The 16740-nt window shown below is 40.0% G+C and overlaps 1 protein-coding gene across 2 annotated transcripts in view; it reads left to right on the top strand.

Annotated features, from left to right (window-relative positions):
- The window catches only part of slbp (stem-loop histone mRNA binding protein), a 46352-nt gene extending 34515 nt beyond the window's left edge, over positions 1-11837 (top strand). Inside the window, exons 3-8 of one of the 2 annotated variants that reach the window (XM_073042261.1) lie at positions 3423-3533; positions 4423-4485; positions 5032-5166; positions 9553-9702; positions 9922-10039; positions 10918-11837. In XM_073042261.1, coding sequence (XP_072898362.1) covers positions 3423-3533; positions 4423-4485; positions 5032-5166; positions 9553-9702; positions 9922-10039; positions 10918-11028 — 688 coding nt within the window. In that variant the 3' untranslated portion in view covers positions 11029-11837. The remainder of the gene's footprint in view (positions 1-3422; positions 3534-4422; positions 4486-5031; positions 5167-9552; positions 9703-9921; positions 10040-10917) is intronic. The other variant, XM_073042262.1, reaches the window with a different exon arrangement.
- Positions 11838-16740: the final 4903 nt, after the last annotated feature.

Here is a 16740-nt window from a genome sequence, read left to right as displayed (position 1 = left end):
GGCTGGTTGAGTTATGTTGAAACATGAGCTTTAGGATATTAATTGTGGGAATTTGGTGATGGTATTTAATAATGTTTAAAAGTACAAACAAACTACCTTCAGTTTTCATTACCTACAGTTCTGATGCTGAAGTTCCATAGTTTTGAACATTAAGCTCAGTTCTTTGCATCAAGTGTTGATTGGGGCACACAGGGCCACTTGAATATCAGTGGGCCGAGGTGATATTAAATGTGTCATTAATTAAGCTGAGAATTGGGTAAAATACATTACAGAATCTGCAGGATGGTGTATGACAACAGGATTTGTAAGTTCTTTTCCAATGCAATGAGACAAATTACAAAAATCTGTTCACTCCTTTTTTGTGTTAAGATGAATGCCCCTTTTTAACCCTGTGATTTATATTTTAAAAAACACTGCCTTAAATCCCAATTGACTTAGAACAGGGATTGCTACGATACTGCAACCACTGAAGGAAAATGAGTTTGAATCACACTGTTTTTGAAGATGGCTGATTTAGTCAGAAACTGTACTGGAATAGATGTCTACTAATTTGAAATAAATGAGTTGGCACAATGGTTTACAATGCAAAAGTAGTTCTCTGTACACATGCAATCAGTGATGAAACTAACCATGTTATTGCCACCACCTCACAATACCATGTCTTTTATTGCTTCAGATCTTTCTCCACTTTTGTACAAGTCTAACTCACTAGTGTTAAAACCAAGAAAGATTGCTTGCCTAAGCTTTATGTATCTGATGGGTCCCTGTCTTCTGCCTTCTGGGAGATGATGCAGGAGCTTAAAAGCCCTAGTGTCCATATTTAAGAGCAGTTTTTTCTCCATTGCCATTAGACTTCTGAACCAGTCATCCTCTCAGTGGTGCTTTCTCCTTCACATACTTTTAAATCTACTTTGCTTGGTTATCTTGTTACTTTATCGTTTCTGTTTGCACTGCTATCTTTGCACCATATTGCTGCTTTGTGCTTATCATTGCATTTATTGTTGTATTTATTATTACCATTACTCTTGCTCTAAATTTCATGTGACCAAGAATTTCATTGCATCCTGATCAGATGACAATGAACAGGAAAACTTAAGTTAATTCAAAGCTTTTAAGACTTAAATTTCATTTAAATCTTCCTGATTGTTTGCCAAAAATTGAGATCCCATTTATTTGCATAATTAATCCTGTCCCTAGTCTGGGAATAAATTCTCTATATGGTTAGACTTAAAACAAAATATTCATTGTAAAAATAAGCACCTGTACAGTACTGTGCAAAAGTTAGACACATTAATGTAAAGTGAAGATACTTTCAAAAATAATGAAAAGTTTCTAAATATCAAAAAAAACTATAAAGAGCAGTAAACAGTAAAAAGAACTAAATCAAAACAATATTTGGTGTGACCATCCTTTGCATTTAAAAGTGCATCAGTTCTCTTGGGTACACTGTTGTGTAGTTTTACAAGAAAATTGCCTGGTAGGTTGTTCCAAGCATCATGGAGAACTTGCCATAGTTTTTCTGCGGAGTTTGGCTGTCTTGCTTGCTTCTGTCCCTCTAGGTAATCTCAGACATCCATGATGTAGAGATCAGGGCTTTTTGGAGGCCATATCTGTTGCAGAGCTCCTCGTTCTTCTTTTCACTGAAGAGAGTCTTTCATTACATTGGCTGTGTGTTTGGGGTCATTGTCCTGCTGCAGAATGAAGCATTGAGAATTCCATTAATTCTGACCAGATCACCAACTCAATTTGCAGAAATGCAGCTCCAAACCTGCAGAGAATCTGCCGTGCTTCACTGTTGGCTGCAGATACTTATCCATGTGGTGCTCTCCAACTCTTCTACAGACAAAAGGCCTCCTGTGCAAGCCAATAATTTCAAATTTCGACCCATCTGTCCAGAGCACTAGTGCTGTCGCTCAGCACCTGGTCCTTGTGTTTTTGTGCATAGGATAGTCTTTTGGCTTTTTTCCAACTTTGGACGAATGACCACTTCTGACGAGGCTTCTCTGGACTGTAGAGGGTGTACTTGGTTGCTGTAATTTCTGTAAGGTCAGAGCTGATATTAGTGCTGGACTTCTGGAAGAGACATCAGTTTGATGTATCTGTGGTATGCTGAGCTCAGTTTCCATAGCCAACCACTGCATTTCTGGTCCTCAACCTTGCCTGTTTCTTTGTGCTTCTTCAGAAGAGCTTGGACAGCATATCTCGAAACTCCTGTCTGCCATGAAATTTCTGCTTGAGAGAGTCCTTGCTGATGCAGAATGGTCACTCTTGCCATGGTGTAAGAGTTCATGATTTGCAGTTTAAGCTATCACATCTGCCACACCCTCACCTTTTAGTTTGGTTGTCCTTTACAGTTTGATTCCTTCTACACACATTTCTGTTTCATTTACCGTAATCTGTTTAGTTCATTCAACTCATTATGGCATTGATGTGTTTAATCATGCACTGGTTTACATACCTACAAAGTAATCAAGTTTATTACTTAATATCTCACACAAAATGATGGAGGAACTCAGCAGGACTGCTGAAGGGTCTCGGCTGAAAACTTTGTACTCTTTTCCATAGATGCTGCTTGGCCTGCTGTGTTTAGCCAGCATTTTGTGTGTGTTGCTTTGATTTCCAGCATCTGCAGATTTTCTCTTGTTTGTGATTCTATTACTTAATAAGTTACTTTCTTTAACGAAATGCAAAAATTCTCTAACATTTAATTTCTTGGAAAATGAATGTTTGTACGTCTAAAATTTGCTCTTTTCTACTGATACACTAATACAAAAGACAAAAAATTAATATCTAAAACAATTTATATTGAAAGAGTCTAGGGTGACAGACTTTTGCAGAGTACTATAGAAGCAAGGAATCTGCTACAGATGTGGCATGATACTGATAGTTTTCTTTCCCCAATATTTCTAATACTGACAAATAAAAGTTGTGCAGTTTTTATTGCTACACTAAAATAAATCATAATATCATTATCCATTGGTCACACATGATACCTGTGTGACCAGTGGATAATGGGCTAACAACAGAAGTGTCAAACTAGATATCTAATAGGACTGTGCTAAAATGTTTAACCTACCACTATTATAGATACAGTGCTCTGCTTACTCTTTCTACCAGACCAGAATAAGCAGAACACTGTATCTATAATAGTGGTAGGTTAAACATTTTAGCACAGTCCTATTAGATATCTAGTTTGAAAGTTTGGCACAACATTGTGGGCCTGTACTATGCTGTAGTCATCTATGTTCCCAAATATTCCTTAGGCCAGTTTTGTATCTGAGCTGATCTTTTTCTACAGTGGAATTTTGACTGATACACAAATGCTGTATTGAATAGACTTGGATAACTAATGAATGTGAAGGCAGGATCATGTTACAAAAATCTATTATTAAAATAGACAATGATAAAATTATCTTCTGCAGTTTCACAACACCAGACAGTGATGGACCAGTCACCCGATGTGCTTCTGCAGATTGGGGTACAGCAGTAGAAGATGAGGAAACAAGGCAAACTGTTTATCGGGATTTGAAGAGGTTTGTGTGCTAAATTGACTTTCCATTTTGGAGTGCTCTGTTAAAAAATATATATTTTCCTTGTATATATTTTTAAAGGAAGCTGTTTATCGTTACTATTCAAGCATTCCTGTGCATTTTGTATTAATGTCTATATAACACGTTTTTACTTAACAGATAAAAATATAGATGATACATTTCTCTCATTGTGTAGTAGGAACTCAAGTTGAATAATTAATCTCAGATGCGTTGCAGATGTCTCATAATAATCTGGTTACCTTTCTTAACAGGCCCTTTTTGTTATGATTGGACAATGACAAAAAAATTTTGGATTTGTTTGGCCTACTGCAAACTGGCTGGTTTTCTTGCTGGTATTATTTTATTGGCACACTTCTAAAAGCAGACTACTTTTCCCAAGTGTAAAAAGCAGAAAACTCTGGAACTTTCTATTTTACTACTTGACTTGCTGAGTGTTTGGCACTATATGCTTTCAGGTTTCTGGCATCTAGTTTTAAATTTCTCTTCCCAGATTCTAAGCCGTATCACTTAAACCTTTCCATGCTATGTTTACTTCAAATTTACTCAAAAACTTTCCTAACCCCTAAGCATAGCAAAAGTTTGATCAGGTGTTGGAAAAAGAGGGTTGGGGAGGGCGGTATTGTATCTTTGCTTTTAAACATATTTGAATATGTTGATCTTTTTGCTTTCCTTGTTTATCTAAAATTGTGATTTATTATTTAAATGCTTTCTCCGATTCAAAAACGTTCAGCAGTTAAAGATGTGAGAGCATCAAAAGTTGAGCTCTTTCCTGTTTGATGGTTAGCTGAGGTGTTAATTTTATTGACTTTATTTTCAAAAAATTATTAAAACCTTCTAAATTTTTATTATCAATTTATATTTTCCTTTCCAGATATAAAAGGCGACTCTTGCTTAATGATTTTAACGACTCTGAGAGGGATTATTCATCTGAAAGGTATATCTAGTGTTTACAAACATTCGGAAATAAATGGTTGCAAGTAAAATTTTGTGCTCCTGCCCTTTACAAGTTTTCCTTGTTACATTGTTAGACTCGCTTTTTTTCATGAGAACATGTTGGATGGGTTGTATTTTTGGAGACATTGAATGGCCAGCAATACTATGATTCCATCCTAATTTGAGGCTATGAATGCCTCCAGTTTACTGCAGTGTGCAGTGAAGTATAGATGTGCACGTAGCTTTCTCTTGTGGCTGGTGCGAGAATCTGGTTGGCTTGACTATTTTCTAGTAGTTTCACCTCCACCTACAATAGTTGTCAATGAGCAGTTGTTTTTTTTGTGTGTATGCTGCTGCATGCCATGTTAATACTTAAAAGTGTAAATGTATTCAAATATGGAAATTTAAATATAACCATTTTAGGCAATAAATGAATGGTTTATATTGGCAAACTAAATGAGTAGCTTATCTATTAAGATTTTCTTCTACCATAAGCCAGAGCAGAAAGGAAAATAATTGCTTAATTCCTAAAGTACTTTAATTTCAGTTCCAGCGGCTCCAGGGAATCACTTGCGCCATCCGAACTTGAAACTGATGAAGTGGTATTGATGAGAAGGCAGAAACAAATCAATTATGGAAAAAATACCATTGCATATGATCGATTCATTCGGGAAGTTCCTAAGTAAGTGCACAAGAAATATCTTCTGTTTGATAGTTTTGCTGTTGGTGGCTGTCTCTTCTATTTGCTCTGTCTTAGGTCTGAATCAATACAAGTGCATTGAAATTATTTTGGGCTTAGCTGCACAATGCAGTTTGCCAGAAGAAACTAATTCAAGGTATGCAAGATGTAAAGTATTACAGGTATCCCCCGTTTTTCGAATGCTCGCTGTTACAAAAGACCTACATTAGTTACCTGTTTTTGCTAACAGAAGGTGTTTTCACTGTTAAGAAAAAAGGCAGCGCACACGCCGAGCAGCCAGACTCCTCCTCCGGAACTGCATTCTAGCTAGCATTGCATAAACATGTGCCTGTGAGCATCTGTGCTTTATGTCGATTTATTTTGTGCACCGGTTAGCAAGATGAGTTCTAAGGTATCGGAAAAGCCTAAAAGAGTGCATAAGGGTGATGCACTTAGCGTAAAACTAGACATAATTAAGCGTTTCGATCGTGGTGAACAAAGTAAGGACATAGTGAGTTTGGCTAAGGAGGCTGGGTTTGTGGAAGTTGAAGATGATGTTGAAGAGGTTTTGGCATCCCATGACCAAGAACTCACAGATGAAGAGCTGATGCATTTGCAAGAGGGAAGGATAACAATCAAAACCGAATGCAGTAGCGAATGGCCGGAAAGTGAAGTCGTCCAGGAACTGAACGTGAGACAATTGCGTGACGATAGAAAAATGCGCGAGGCTAAGCAGTCAAGCATACTGTCGTTTTTCAAGCCTTCCACATCAGTCACAGCAGATGACGAACCTCGACCTTTGACATTGAGGCAGGTAGACATAAAAGAAAATGACCTGCCTGCCCTGATGGAAACAGACAACAATGAGGTGACATCCCAGTCACCCACCATCCCAACCTCCGACTTAGCCTAACACACCAAGTGCTCGCTGTCTTTCCTCACTGTACATACATTATTTCTACTTTATATAGGCTGTGTATTTCTGTGTTATTTGGTATGATTTGGCAGCTTCATAGCTTAAAGGTTACTGGAGAGAGTGATTCTGCCGAGAGCGCTTGCGCCGAGTGTTTCTGCTGAGAGTGCTTGCGTGAGATTTTTGCTACAGTGGACAGTGCTGCACTGATTGCAGAGAAGTATTCCTACTTTATAAAGGCTGTGTGTTTATCAGATCATTCCTGCTTTTACTATATATAACTATTATTTTAGGTTTTATGTATTTGGCATGATTTGGTAGGTTATTTTTTGGGTCTGCGAACGCTCACAAATCTTTCCCATATAAATGTAATTGCTTCTTCACGTTATGACATTCCAGCTTACGAGCCATTTCATAGGAATGCTCTACCCATTTGGATAGCGGTGGAAACCTGTACCCAATAGTAGACAGTAATTTAAACTCTGTACTTGTGTGCTATTTTGGCTTGAGCCCAATGGAGTAATTAGACAGAAGTGCTAGTTCCCATATGTACCATCAGCAGATTTTTTTGTAAGCTATTCTTATTTACATTATAAACACGATATTTCCATTCCCCAGTCTGGTCCCCCCTCTCACCCTTCTTACTTGCCTATTTAGATTCCTCCTTCAGCTCCTTAACCTCTTCCACCTATTACCTCCCGGATTTTTATTTTATCTACCCTTCTTCCCCTCCACCACCACCACCTTATTCTGGATTCTGCCTCCTTTTCCAGTCCTGATGAAGAGTTTCGATTCAAAGCATTGACCATTTATTTGATTCCATAGGTGCTACCTAACTTGCTAAGTTCCTCCAGCATTTTGTGCATGTTACTCACATTAGTTAGCTAATTTTGAGCACAACTTGCGCCAGTACTCAGTTGAAGGAATCTTTTCCCTTGCATGCATTCTTGGAATTTGTCTTGAGCCTATATCATTTTGCAAGTAAATTTTACCTGTGAAGATTTAAGTAACAGCCCTCCCTGCCATTCTTTTGTACAATCTTTGTCGTAATGATAGCTATTTCTTGTGTCTGAAAACTGTCCTGTTTGATATATTGACCATTGCCCTGTGTATGTATTTGGATGAGAAGTTCAGGGGTTTGTTAGCATTTTGAACAGCTAATGATTGAGTTTTGTGACCATGATTTGAGCAAAAATTCCAAAGGAGAGAATATACTGCCTATCATACCTTGCATCTCTCTCCCCACCCCTCACCTTGGTCTACCTATGACCTACTACCTCCTGCCTCATCCCTTTTCTATTTATACCCACTACCTTTTTCTCCATTCTGTCATGATGCAGGGTCTTGACCTGAAATAGCAACTCCTTCCCCTACAGACGCTGTTCGCCCTACTGAGTTCTTCCAGCAGATTTTTTATTTTTGCTCAGATTTCCAGATGTTTTGGATATGAATATTTTTGCTGGAACCATGGTTGCTGCTTTGTGAATTTGTAGATCTTGTGGGCAGCTACACCATGAGTTTAGAGAAAGAAACACAATTTCCTTTCAGCTTGTACCCCTGTACCAGAGGCTATTCAGTTCAGTTTCAGTTTATTGTCATTTAGAAACCACAAATGCAAAGCAGTTAAAAAATTAGACAACGTTCTCCAGAATATCACAAAAGCACACAACAAAACAGACTACACCAGAAAATCCACATAACGTTTGGTAATCCCCAAATCCAGAGTCCGGAGAGGCTGCTGCATATTAATGTCGTGCTACCATCTTAACGCGTTCCCCAGAAAGGAGCTCCAAATCCACAAGACTACCCAGACGCATCAAGTCAAGAGACCAACTCTACCACCCAACAATCCAAAAACTAAAGCTACAAAACCACATAGTTACATATAGTTACAACAGTGCAGACAATACCATAATTGATAAGAAACAGACAATGGGCACAGTAAAAATAGTCCAAAGATGTTAAAAGACTATAAGTTCGAAATAAACTGCCACACAAGTCCTCAGGGTCCCGATAGACTCGTCATCCCACACAGGCAGCAGAAGGGAATACCCCCACTATGGACTTCCAAGGTGCCGCCAGACTCAGCCTCGCAGACACAGCAAACAATGAAGGCTCCATTGGACCCAGCCTCGCAGACGCAGCACACAGTGAAAGTGCCCCGACCTCAGTGGACTCCGAGTCCGTTGAACCTCCAAGCTTTTGACCGTCTGCTCTGGCACAGCCTCTCTGAGCACCATCCTCTGCCGGGCGCACTGCGATGCCCCCACCAACGGCCACTAGCAATGTGACCTCGAGGACTGGGGGCCTGTTCTCAGCAGAGACCCGGACCTCACAACAGCAGCAGCAATGAAGAGGGCCTTCCTAGGGATTACCAGATGTTCCTCCGTGCTCCCACGTGTTTTTCATCAGATTAGGATTGTACACGGCACCCCGCTTAACAAATAATTGATATCAGCTCCAGAGTGGCCGCTACAAACTGCGTCACGCCGCTATCTTGTATTCAGCCCATTATGATACTAAATCAAGGACCACCTAATCCTACCTTTCATCTCTTACCATGGCTCTTCAAGTACACATCCAAGAACTGCTTTAGCATCATGAGGTCCTCGACCAGTCTTTCAGGTATTAAGTTGTGGCATCTTCTACGTGAAAACCTATCCCCTAGCTAATCATCCTACCAGTTACTTGCATCTCTTGCCCCCTCAGCTAAGCAAAAGGCCCTTCCTCATTATTTTTTTGTGTGTGCTGTTGTCTGAAGTAGGGTTTAAATGAATGCTATTGACTGGGGTATAATTATCATTCATGGATTGTTTGATGTCTAAATAACTTAATGAAACAGATGTAGAGTCTCTGCTTAAAATGTCAGCTGTTTATTCCTCTCCATAGATGGTTGCCTGATCCACTGAGTTCTTCCAGAATTTTCTTGAACATAAATAGTGTTGCTCTGGATTTCTAACATTTGTAGAATCTCTAGTGTTTGTGTTGATGAAACTGTTCATGTTCTGTAATATAGAGGAATTGGGCATAAATTAAGAAATGGCAATAATACGGAATGAATACGGTCTAGAAGGGTCTTGAGCAAAACAAATTGCATCTTCGAAGTTGTGGCAGTTAAAGGTTCGCTAAGCAAGGGAAATTGTTAGAATGAATTCTATTCCGGGAATTTGAGGAGGTTCAAAACCTAACAGGGACAGAGATTGAAAGGAATATGGAAATGTAGAGATGAATGCTCTCAACAAACATGTTTATTTCATTTTTGCATGATATTGCAAGGTTTTGAGACAACAGCTTTCCATTGTAACAAGATTGTGAGGCACATGATTAAAATTTGTCTTCAATTTGTATATGATATCAATGAAAGGGTAGAGCAATGTTCACTGTAAAATGTTTGGGTTTAGTGGATTAGATTTTGATTGGACACATGCAGAACTAGTCAATGAATGAAAATAAACAGTATAAATTTTTTCTTTCAGACATCTTCGAAAGCCAGGTGTTCACCCCCGGACTCCAAACAAATTTAAGAAGTTCAGTCGTAGATCCTGGGATCAGCAAATTAGGTTATGGAGAATTGCACTTCATGCCTGGGATCCACCTGCAGAAGAAGGCAGTGATTTACAAGCAATGTATGTACAAATTACTGGATTATCAAATGACTTGAGTTGAAACATTTTTGTTGCCATTTTTGGATTTAGAATTGAATTGTGTATTTCTAATAGAAGTAGAATAAACTCAAGTAAAATAAAGAGGAATTAAAATTGGATTTTAACTTTTCATTTATGGTATGCAGTAACATTTTAAAAGTGCATATAATTTAAATAGTATTAAATTCTTGTTCCCTGTAGGACAGATTTTGATTTTGAAATGGAAACAGAATCTGTTAACTGCTCAAATGGAAGTCAGACAAGTTCTCATGATGAAAGTGGATGTACTCCCAGCAACACACGAGCACCATCTCCTCAGGTATGTATCTCTAAACCAAAGAATGAAGTGCAAAGTAATAAACTACATTATGTACTTTTTTTTAAACCAATGGGCAATTGAAGAGTTTGGGCTAATAGGACAAACTAATAGCATTTATGATAACTTTCATTACTGTGGCACTCCTTTTAATTGTGGAATGAATTCTGGTTCTTTGTGAGGTTATTAAATAAGGTGTCATTAGAACAGATAGCATGGTTAGAGGGGAATCTTGGCACTCAACAGATTTAAACAAATATATTGTAGCATAGATTTGAATAATTCGCACCTTGTACTCTACTGGCTTAGAGTTTTGCGACTAAAGCTAATCAAACCACTGTAGAAAAGCGTAATGCCATTGTTTGTCTTTTTTTGGGTATATTTTCACTGAAATTAGTGTACTATTTGAATTTGGCAGGAAGGAAATTGAGACTGACTGACTGCTAATTCATATCTCTTTTGGATTGCTGACTTCACCTACCAGTCACCTGTGTTTCCCGGGTGCAAAATTTCTTGCCTTTCCGTAAAGAGAAAGTTGCACCAGAGCACCTCATAGTGTATCCATCCACTGATTGTGGTGTGTAACTAATTATGGCACAAAATGGTTAATATTTACTCTGCACATAGAATGTAGATCTTTGCTTTGAATGAGTTACTCTCTCAGTCAGTCTTTCAGTTTTTTTTTGTCACGTGCTCTTTGCAAATCTTTTGACTTCAAGAAAAAGCAAAGCATGGGGACCGGTGTTAGGAATACTGTCTCTGTAGCTGTTGGACTGTACTCTGGTTCACAGTGTTCAGCGAAGATCTGTTTTGACTCGAAGATGCTACAACTGAATATTTTCATTTTCACTTAATGTCTCAATGTTTCCATTTTATTTTAGGTGTCTGGTTCGACTTCAATGACCAGAGAGTTTGTATCTTCTACAGCAAAGGAATTTGATTTGCAAGCTTGTTTGGGTGAAACCGATGAAGCTGATTCTTGGTTAAACTAATGGCTACTCCATTGAGGAACTTGCTTTGAACAGTTCGACATATAGTGTGGTAATCTCATGAGCATAAAGGAGTTTAATGTTTTTCATTCCATAATAAATATCACATTGTGTAGACTTGTTCATAATGTGCTATCTAGCTTTTTGGCCACCAACAAATTAGTACCTGCTGTGAACAAAGCAGTTGGTATTACTTGCTTACAGCTTACTCTTAAATTTGTATTACTTTTGTTGATTTGACTGTACTCACCTAAGTGCAGATTTATGGTGAGGGTATTACAGCACTGGATAGTCAGTTGAACATTCTTAAAAGCTTCATGAACAACCATGCTTTGTAACAAAACCTGGTTGTTTCTGAATGGCTCTGCTGGATGGAGAAGAAGTGGTTGTAAAGATTCTGTTGCGTGGGACTATGGATTCTTATGCCTTAATTTGTAAGAATGACCATGGATTTCTCAAGTGTTTAAGTTACTTTGCATCTTGTTAGATTTCTCAATTTAATGTTTTAATCTTAGAGTTTGCTGAATCAAACTTGATTGTTAATTACTTTTACCATTTTGAGATTGTACAAAGTTAATACTTAGTAATGTTTTGGTCTATGCCAATTTATATTGTTAGTAGTGTTTCAGCAGACCTGTTTAAATAAGGTGCATAAAGGCCACTTGTTGGTTGAGACACTATCAATCTTGTTTTTATTTTGTATTTCTCAAAATTTGCTCTGTGTGGTAAAATTCCAGTTAAATATTGAAATTATTTTTGATGTCTAGATTTTTAAAACAGCAATAAAACTTGGCTTATTTGAAATAGCAAAAGTCTCGCAATCTGTTTATCACATGCAGTCTTTAATATATCACATCAGTTTAAAATGCACAGCATAGTTTAAATATGCATTTTAGAAAAGTATGATAGAAATAGCATGTCTCTTAGACACACAAAATGCTGGAGGAACTGAGCATGCCAGGCGGCATTTGTTGCGGTGGGGTGGGGGGGAGGGGGGGGAAGAGTACTGTGGATGTTTCGGGCCAAAGAGAATAAAAGATGAATAGATTGAAAAGGTGGGGTAGGGGAGAGAGCGAGAGAGAAACAAGGTGATAAGTGAGACGGGGGCGGGGGATGAAGTAAAGGGCTGGGAGATTGATTGGTGAAAGAGATACAGGACTGGAGAAGGGGGGAGTCTGACAGGAGAGGACAGAAGGCTATGGAAAAAAGAAAAGTGAGGAGGAGGACCAGAGGGAGGCAATTGGTGGACATGGAGATAAGGTGAGAGAGGGAAAGGGATATCATGCCATCAGGTTGAAGGCTACCCTGTTGGAATATACGGTGTTGTTCCTCCAACCTGAGTGGCCTCATCAGGGCAGCAGAGGAGGCCATGGATTGACATATAGGAATGGGAAGTGTAATTAAAATGAGTGGCCACTGAGATCCCAGTGGATGGAGTGTAGGTGTGCCAGAAGAAGTGGGATTTCCAGTGGCCAACCATTTTAATTCCACTTCCCATTCCCATTCTGATATGGCAATCCATGGCCTCCTCTAATGTCATGATGAGGCCACATTCAGGCTGGAGGAACATTGTGTTTCTCTTTCCCCTCCCCCATCTTTTAAATGTACTCACAAATAAGAGAAAATCTGCAGATGCTGGAAAACCAAGAAACACACAAAGTGCTGGAGGAACTTTGGTCTGAGCTGTCATCTAGGAAAAGAGTACAGTCGATGTTTCAGGCTATGGGCACTTGCATGGGTCCCAGCTAGGCCTGCTTGTTTGTTGGCTACATGGAGTCAATGTTCCAAGCCTACAGTGGTGAACATCCTGCACTTTTCCTGCGCTCCATCAACGACTACATTGGTGCCACTTCCTGCAACCATGCTGAACTCATCAACTTCATGCACTTTGCTTCCAACTTCCACCTTGCCCTCAAATTTACCTGGTCCATTTCCAACACCTCCCCCCTTTAACAATCTCGCTGTCCCTATCTCTGGACATGGCTTATCTACCGATGTCTATTATAAACCCATGAACTTTCAGCTACCTGGACTATACCCTTGTCCCACCCTGTTACTTGTAAAAATGTCATCCCTTTCTCCCAATTCTTCCGTCTCCGCCACATTTGCTCAGGATGAGGCTTTCAATTCTAGACCAAAGGAGATGAAAGGGGCTTCTCTTCCTCCAGCATCAACGCTGCCCTCAACCACCTCCCTTAAATTTAACGCACATCTGCTCTTACCCCATCCTCCTGTCACCCTACCGGGGATAGGGTTCCTCTTGTCCTCACCTACCATCCCACCAGCCTCCAGCACATAATTCTCTGAAACTTCTGCCACCTCCAACAGGATCCCACACTTAGCACATCTTTCCTCCCCTCCCCCCATCACATTTTGCTTTCTGTAGGGATTATTCTCTTGAGCATTCATCCCTCCCCACTGATCTTCTTCCTGACACTTATCCTTGCAAGCGGAATAAGTGCTACACCTGTCCCTACACTACCTCCCTCACTACCATTCTTGGGCCCTAAACAGTCCTTCCAGGTGAGGTGATACTTCACCTGTGAGTCTGTTGGGGTCATTTACTGTTTTCAGTGCTCTCACTGTTGCCTCCTGTACATTGGTGAGACCCAACATAGGTTGGAAGACTGCTTCTCTGAGCACCTACTCTCATCCACCAGAATAAGCAGGATCTCCCAGTGGCAACCCATTTTAATTCTACTTCCTAATTCCATTCCGATATGTCCGCACATGGCTGCCTCCGCTGTCGTGATGAGTCCAAACTTGGGTTGGAGGAACATCAGCTTGTATTCAGTTTGGATAGCCTCCAGTCTGATGACATGAACATCGATTTCTCAAACTTCAGGTAATGCACCCCACCATTCCCCCCTCCCTTCACCATTTCCCATCCCCTTTTCTCTCTCTCACCTTGTCTGCCCACCTGTCACCTCCCTCTGGTGCTTCTCCCTCCTTTTCTTTCTCCCTTGGCCTTCTGTCTTTTTCACCAATGAACTTCCCAGCTCTTTATTTCATCCTTCCCCCTCCTGATTTCACCTATCACCTTGGGTTTTTCTCTCCCCTCTTCCACCTTTTCAGATTCAGTTTATTGTCATTTAGAAACCACAAATGCAATGCAGTTAAAAAATGAGACAACGTTCCCCCAGAATGATATCACAAAAGCATATGACAAAACAGACTACACCAGAAAATCCACGTAACGTTTGGCAATCCCCAATCCAGAGTCCGGAGAGGCTGCTGCATATTAATATCGCGCTACCGTCTAGCGCGTTCCCTGGAAAGGAGCTCCAAATCCACCAGACAAAAACAAGACCAAAAACTAAAGCTACAAGACCTGCACAAAACCACATAATTACAACATATAGTTACAACAATGCAAAAAATAGCATAATTAAAAAACAGACCATGGGCACAGTAAAAAATAGTCCAAGATGTTAAAGGACTGTAAGTTCAAAAGAAATCACCATAGATTCCACGTCCCCAGGGTCCCGACAGACTCGCCATCCCACGCCGGCGGCAGAAGGGAATACCCCCACTATGGACTTCCAAGGCGCCGCCCAACTCAGCCTCGCAGATGCAGCACACATCGAAAGCGACCTGAGTCCGTCGAACCTCTGAACCGACGACCATCCCCTCTGGCACAGCTTCTCTGAGCACCATCCTCTGCCGAGCATCGGCAACGCGACCCCGAGGACTGGGGGCCTGTTCTTCCCAGCAGAGTCCCGGACCTCGCAGCAGCAACGAAGAAGGTCTTCCTGGAATTTCCCAATGTTTCTCCGTGCTTCCACATCTGTTTTCAATCGATTATGATTGCGCACGGCACCCCACTTCACAAATAACAGATAAATCTACTCCTCAGCTTTCTTCTCCAGTCCTGCAGAAGGGTTTTGGCCTGAAACATCATCTGTATTCTTTTCCTAAATGCTACCTGCCCTGCTGAGTTCTTCCAGCATTTTGTGTGTGTGGCTCGGATTTCTAGCATCTGCAGATTCTTGTTTGACTTTTTGACAGCTACCTTATTTTTAAATCTTTTATTTCTGGTGTTAAGAAGCTGATGGGAGGGATTGAACTCCAAATGTGTGACTTTTTGATTGAATTATTAAACAGCTCAACATTTATGGACTACAATATGTTTCCTCTTAAATAAAAAATCAATGAAGTGCTAGGTCACACAGCTATAGGACAAGCTACAGTTCCCAAGTGAAGCTAAGAAATTTCATACCGAAGCATGCAATGAAATAGTTATAATGGTACTGCAGTTGCTAGGTAGATTACCAAGAGTATATTGTATCTGCTTTTATCTTAGACATTTGATGAGCAGAATCTTTAAAATACGTGCACACTCCCAGTAGCTGTTAATAAACAGTGCAATTCCTGCATTTTTTTATTTAGCAAAGTTGTAATATTTCCTCTGTAGATGTGAATTTATCATCCCTATGTCAATCCAGCAGAAAAATTGGGTTGGAGCTTTTTCAGATGGGGAAGGAGGTTGAGGAATGGATTATGGAAACTGATTTGATAGCTATGAATGTTTTATTCAGCAAAACTGCTTTTGTCTTCAGACAGTTGGCTACAGTATATTAATAAAAGATATATCTTCTGACAGTTAAGGAAAACTTGCAAGAAACAGGAGAAAATTTAAGGTATTTTGAAGCAGATCAAGGCTTTATGTGAAGGTGACATGTTTAGCGGTATCTGTAACGTGAGATATCCAAGGTGTTTTATGGAAACACTAAATGTGATATGGAGTTTTAAGAAAATATTGTTGAAGTAACAATGGAGAACTTGCAGCAATAACGTGAATAAGCTATAAACATGGTTATGTAAAGGACATTGTGATTAATATTTATTTTTCTATTTTAATTAGATAATTGATACTTGTGTCTTCAAAGAAATAACATGTAACAATAGAAGTAATTGGGGAAAATAGAAAAATTGGCATTAATGTAAAGGAGATGGTCTTGTTATTTCTAAATAGGTGAAGCCATATCCTGTACTGTAGTTTTAAGGAAAAAGTGTATTTGTCTGAAAGGAAATGCAGAGAATCTTCCCTGGATTGATGGCTGAAATGGTTGTTGTTTGAAGAATTGCATAGAGTAGGCCTGTTTTTGCCTCTTCACTTACACAGTAAATAGATGATCTGTAAGAGGCAGTGATCTGAAAGTTTAGGGATTTAAGAAGGTTAGCAAGGCTTTTATTTGGGAAGTTGGATGTGTTACGCCTGTGCCCCAACTCTGAGGGGCCGAAGGGTACAAAGTAACCCCCTCCTTTTTGAGAATCGCAAGATCGCTATTAATTCAGGTCTGGGGACCCCGGAAATGAGAGAGAATCCTCATGGGTTTGGAATGTGTCCTGGCCTCCGTGATACAAAGCCACGGATAACGGCCATTGTCTCTTGGAGACGGAGTTGTGTATTGAGTACTGTGCTATTCATTGAAGCCCTCGGGGAATGACCAAAGTGGGCTGGGTGAAGGATTGCATCATCCCAACCTGATTGACATCTGAGACCCAGTGAGTAAGGATAAAAGAGGGTCTGGGGAACAACCCCTTTAGACGCACCAGGAGAAATGCTAGAAATCCCGTGACAGCGTTTAATAGCGACAGCCGGTGGAGGGCCCACGTGTGTCCTTTCCCGTTGCCGGGATTGGGGCCTTACCATGGAAGACGGCTTAGCTAAAGAAGAGATCACCACCAACGAAATTTAGAAGGATCGACATC

This window comes from Hemitrygon akajei, chromosome 4 (assembly GCF_048418815.1).
Source record: "Hemitrygon akajei chromosome 4, sHemAka1.3, whole genome shotgun sequence".
In the NCBI taxonomy this organism is placed as follows: domain Eukaryota; kingdom Metazoa; phylum Chordata; class Chondrichthyes; order Myliobatiformes; family Dasyatidae; genus Hemitrygon; species Hemitrygon akajei.
The sequence above is the reverse complement of the archived record's forward strand: the minus strand, read 5'-3'. Positions and strand labels throughout refer to the sequence as shown.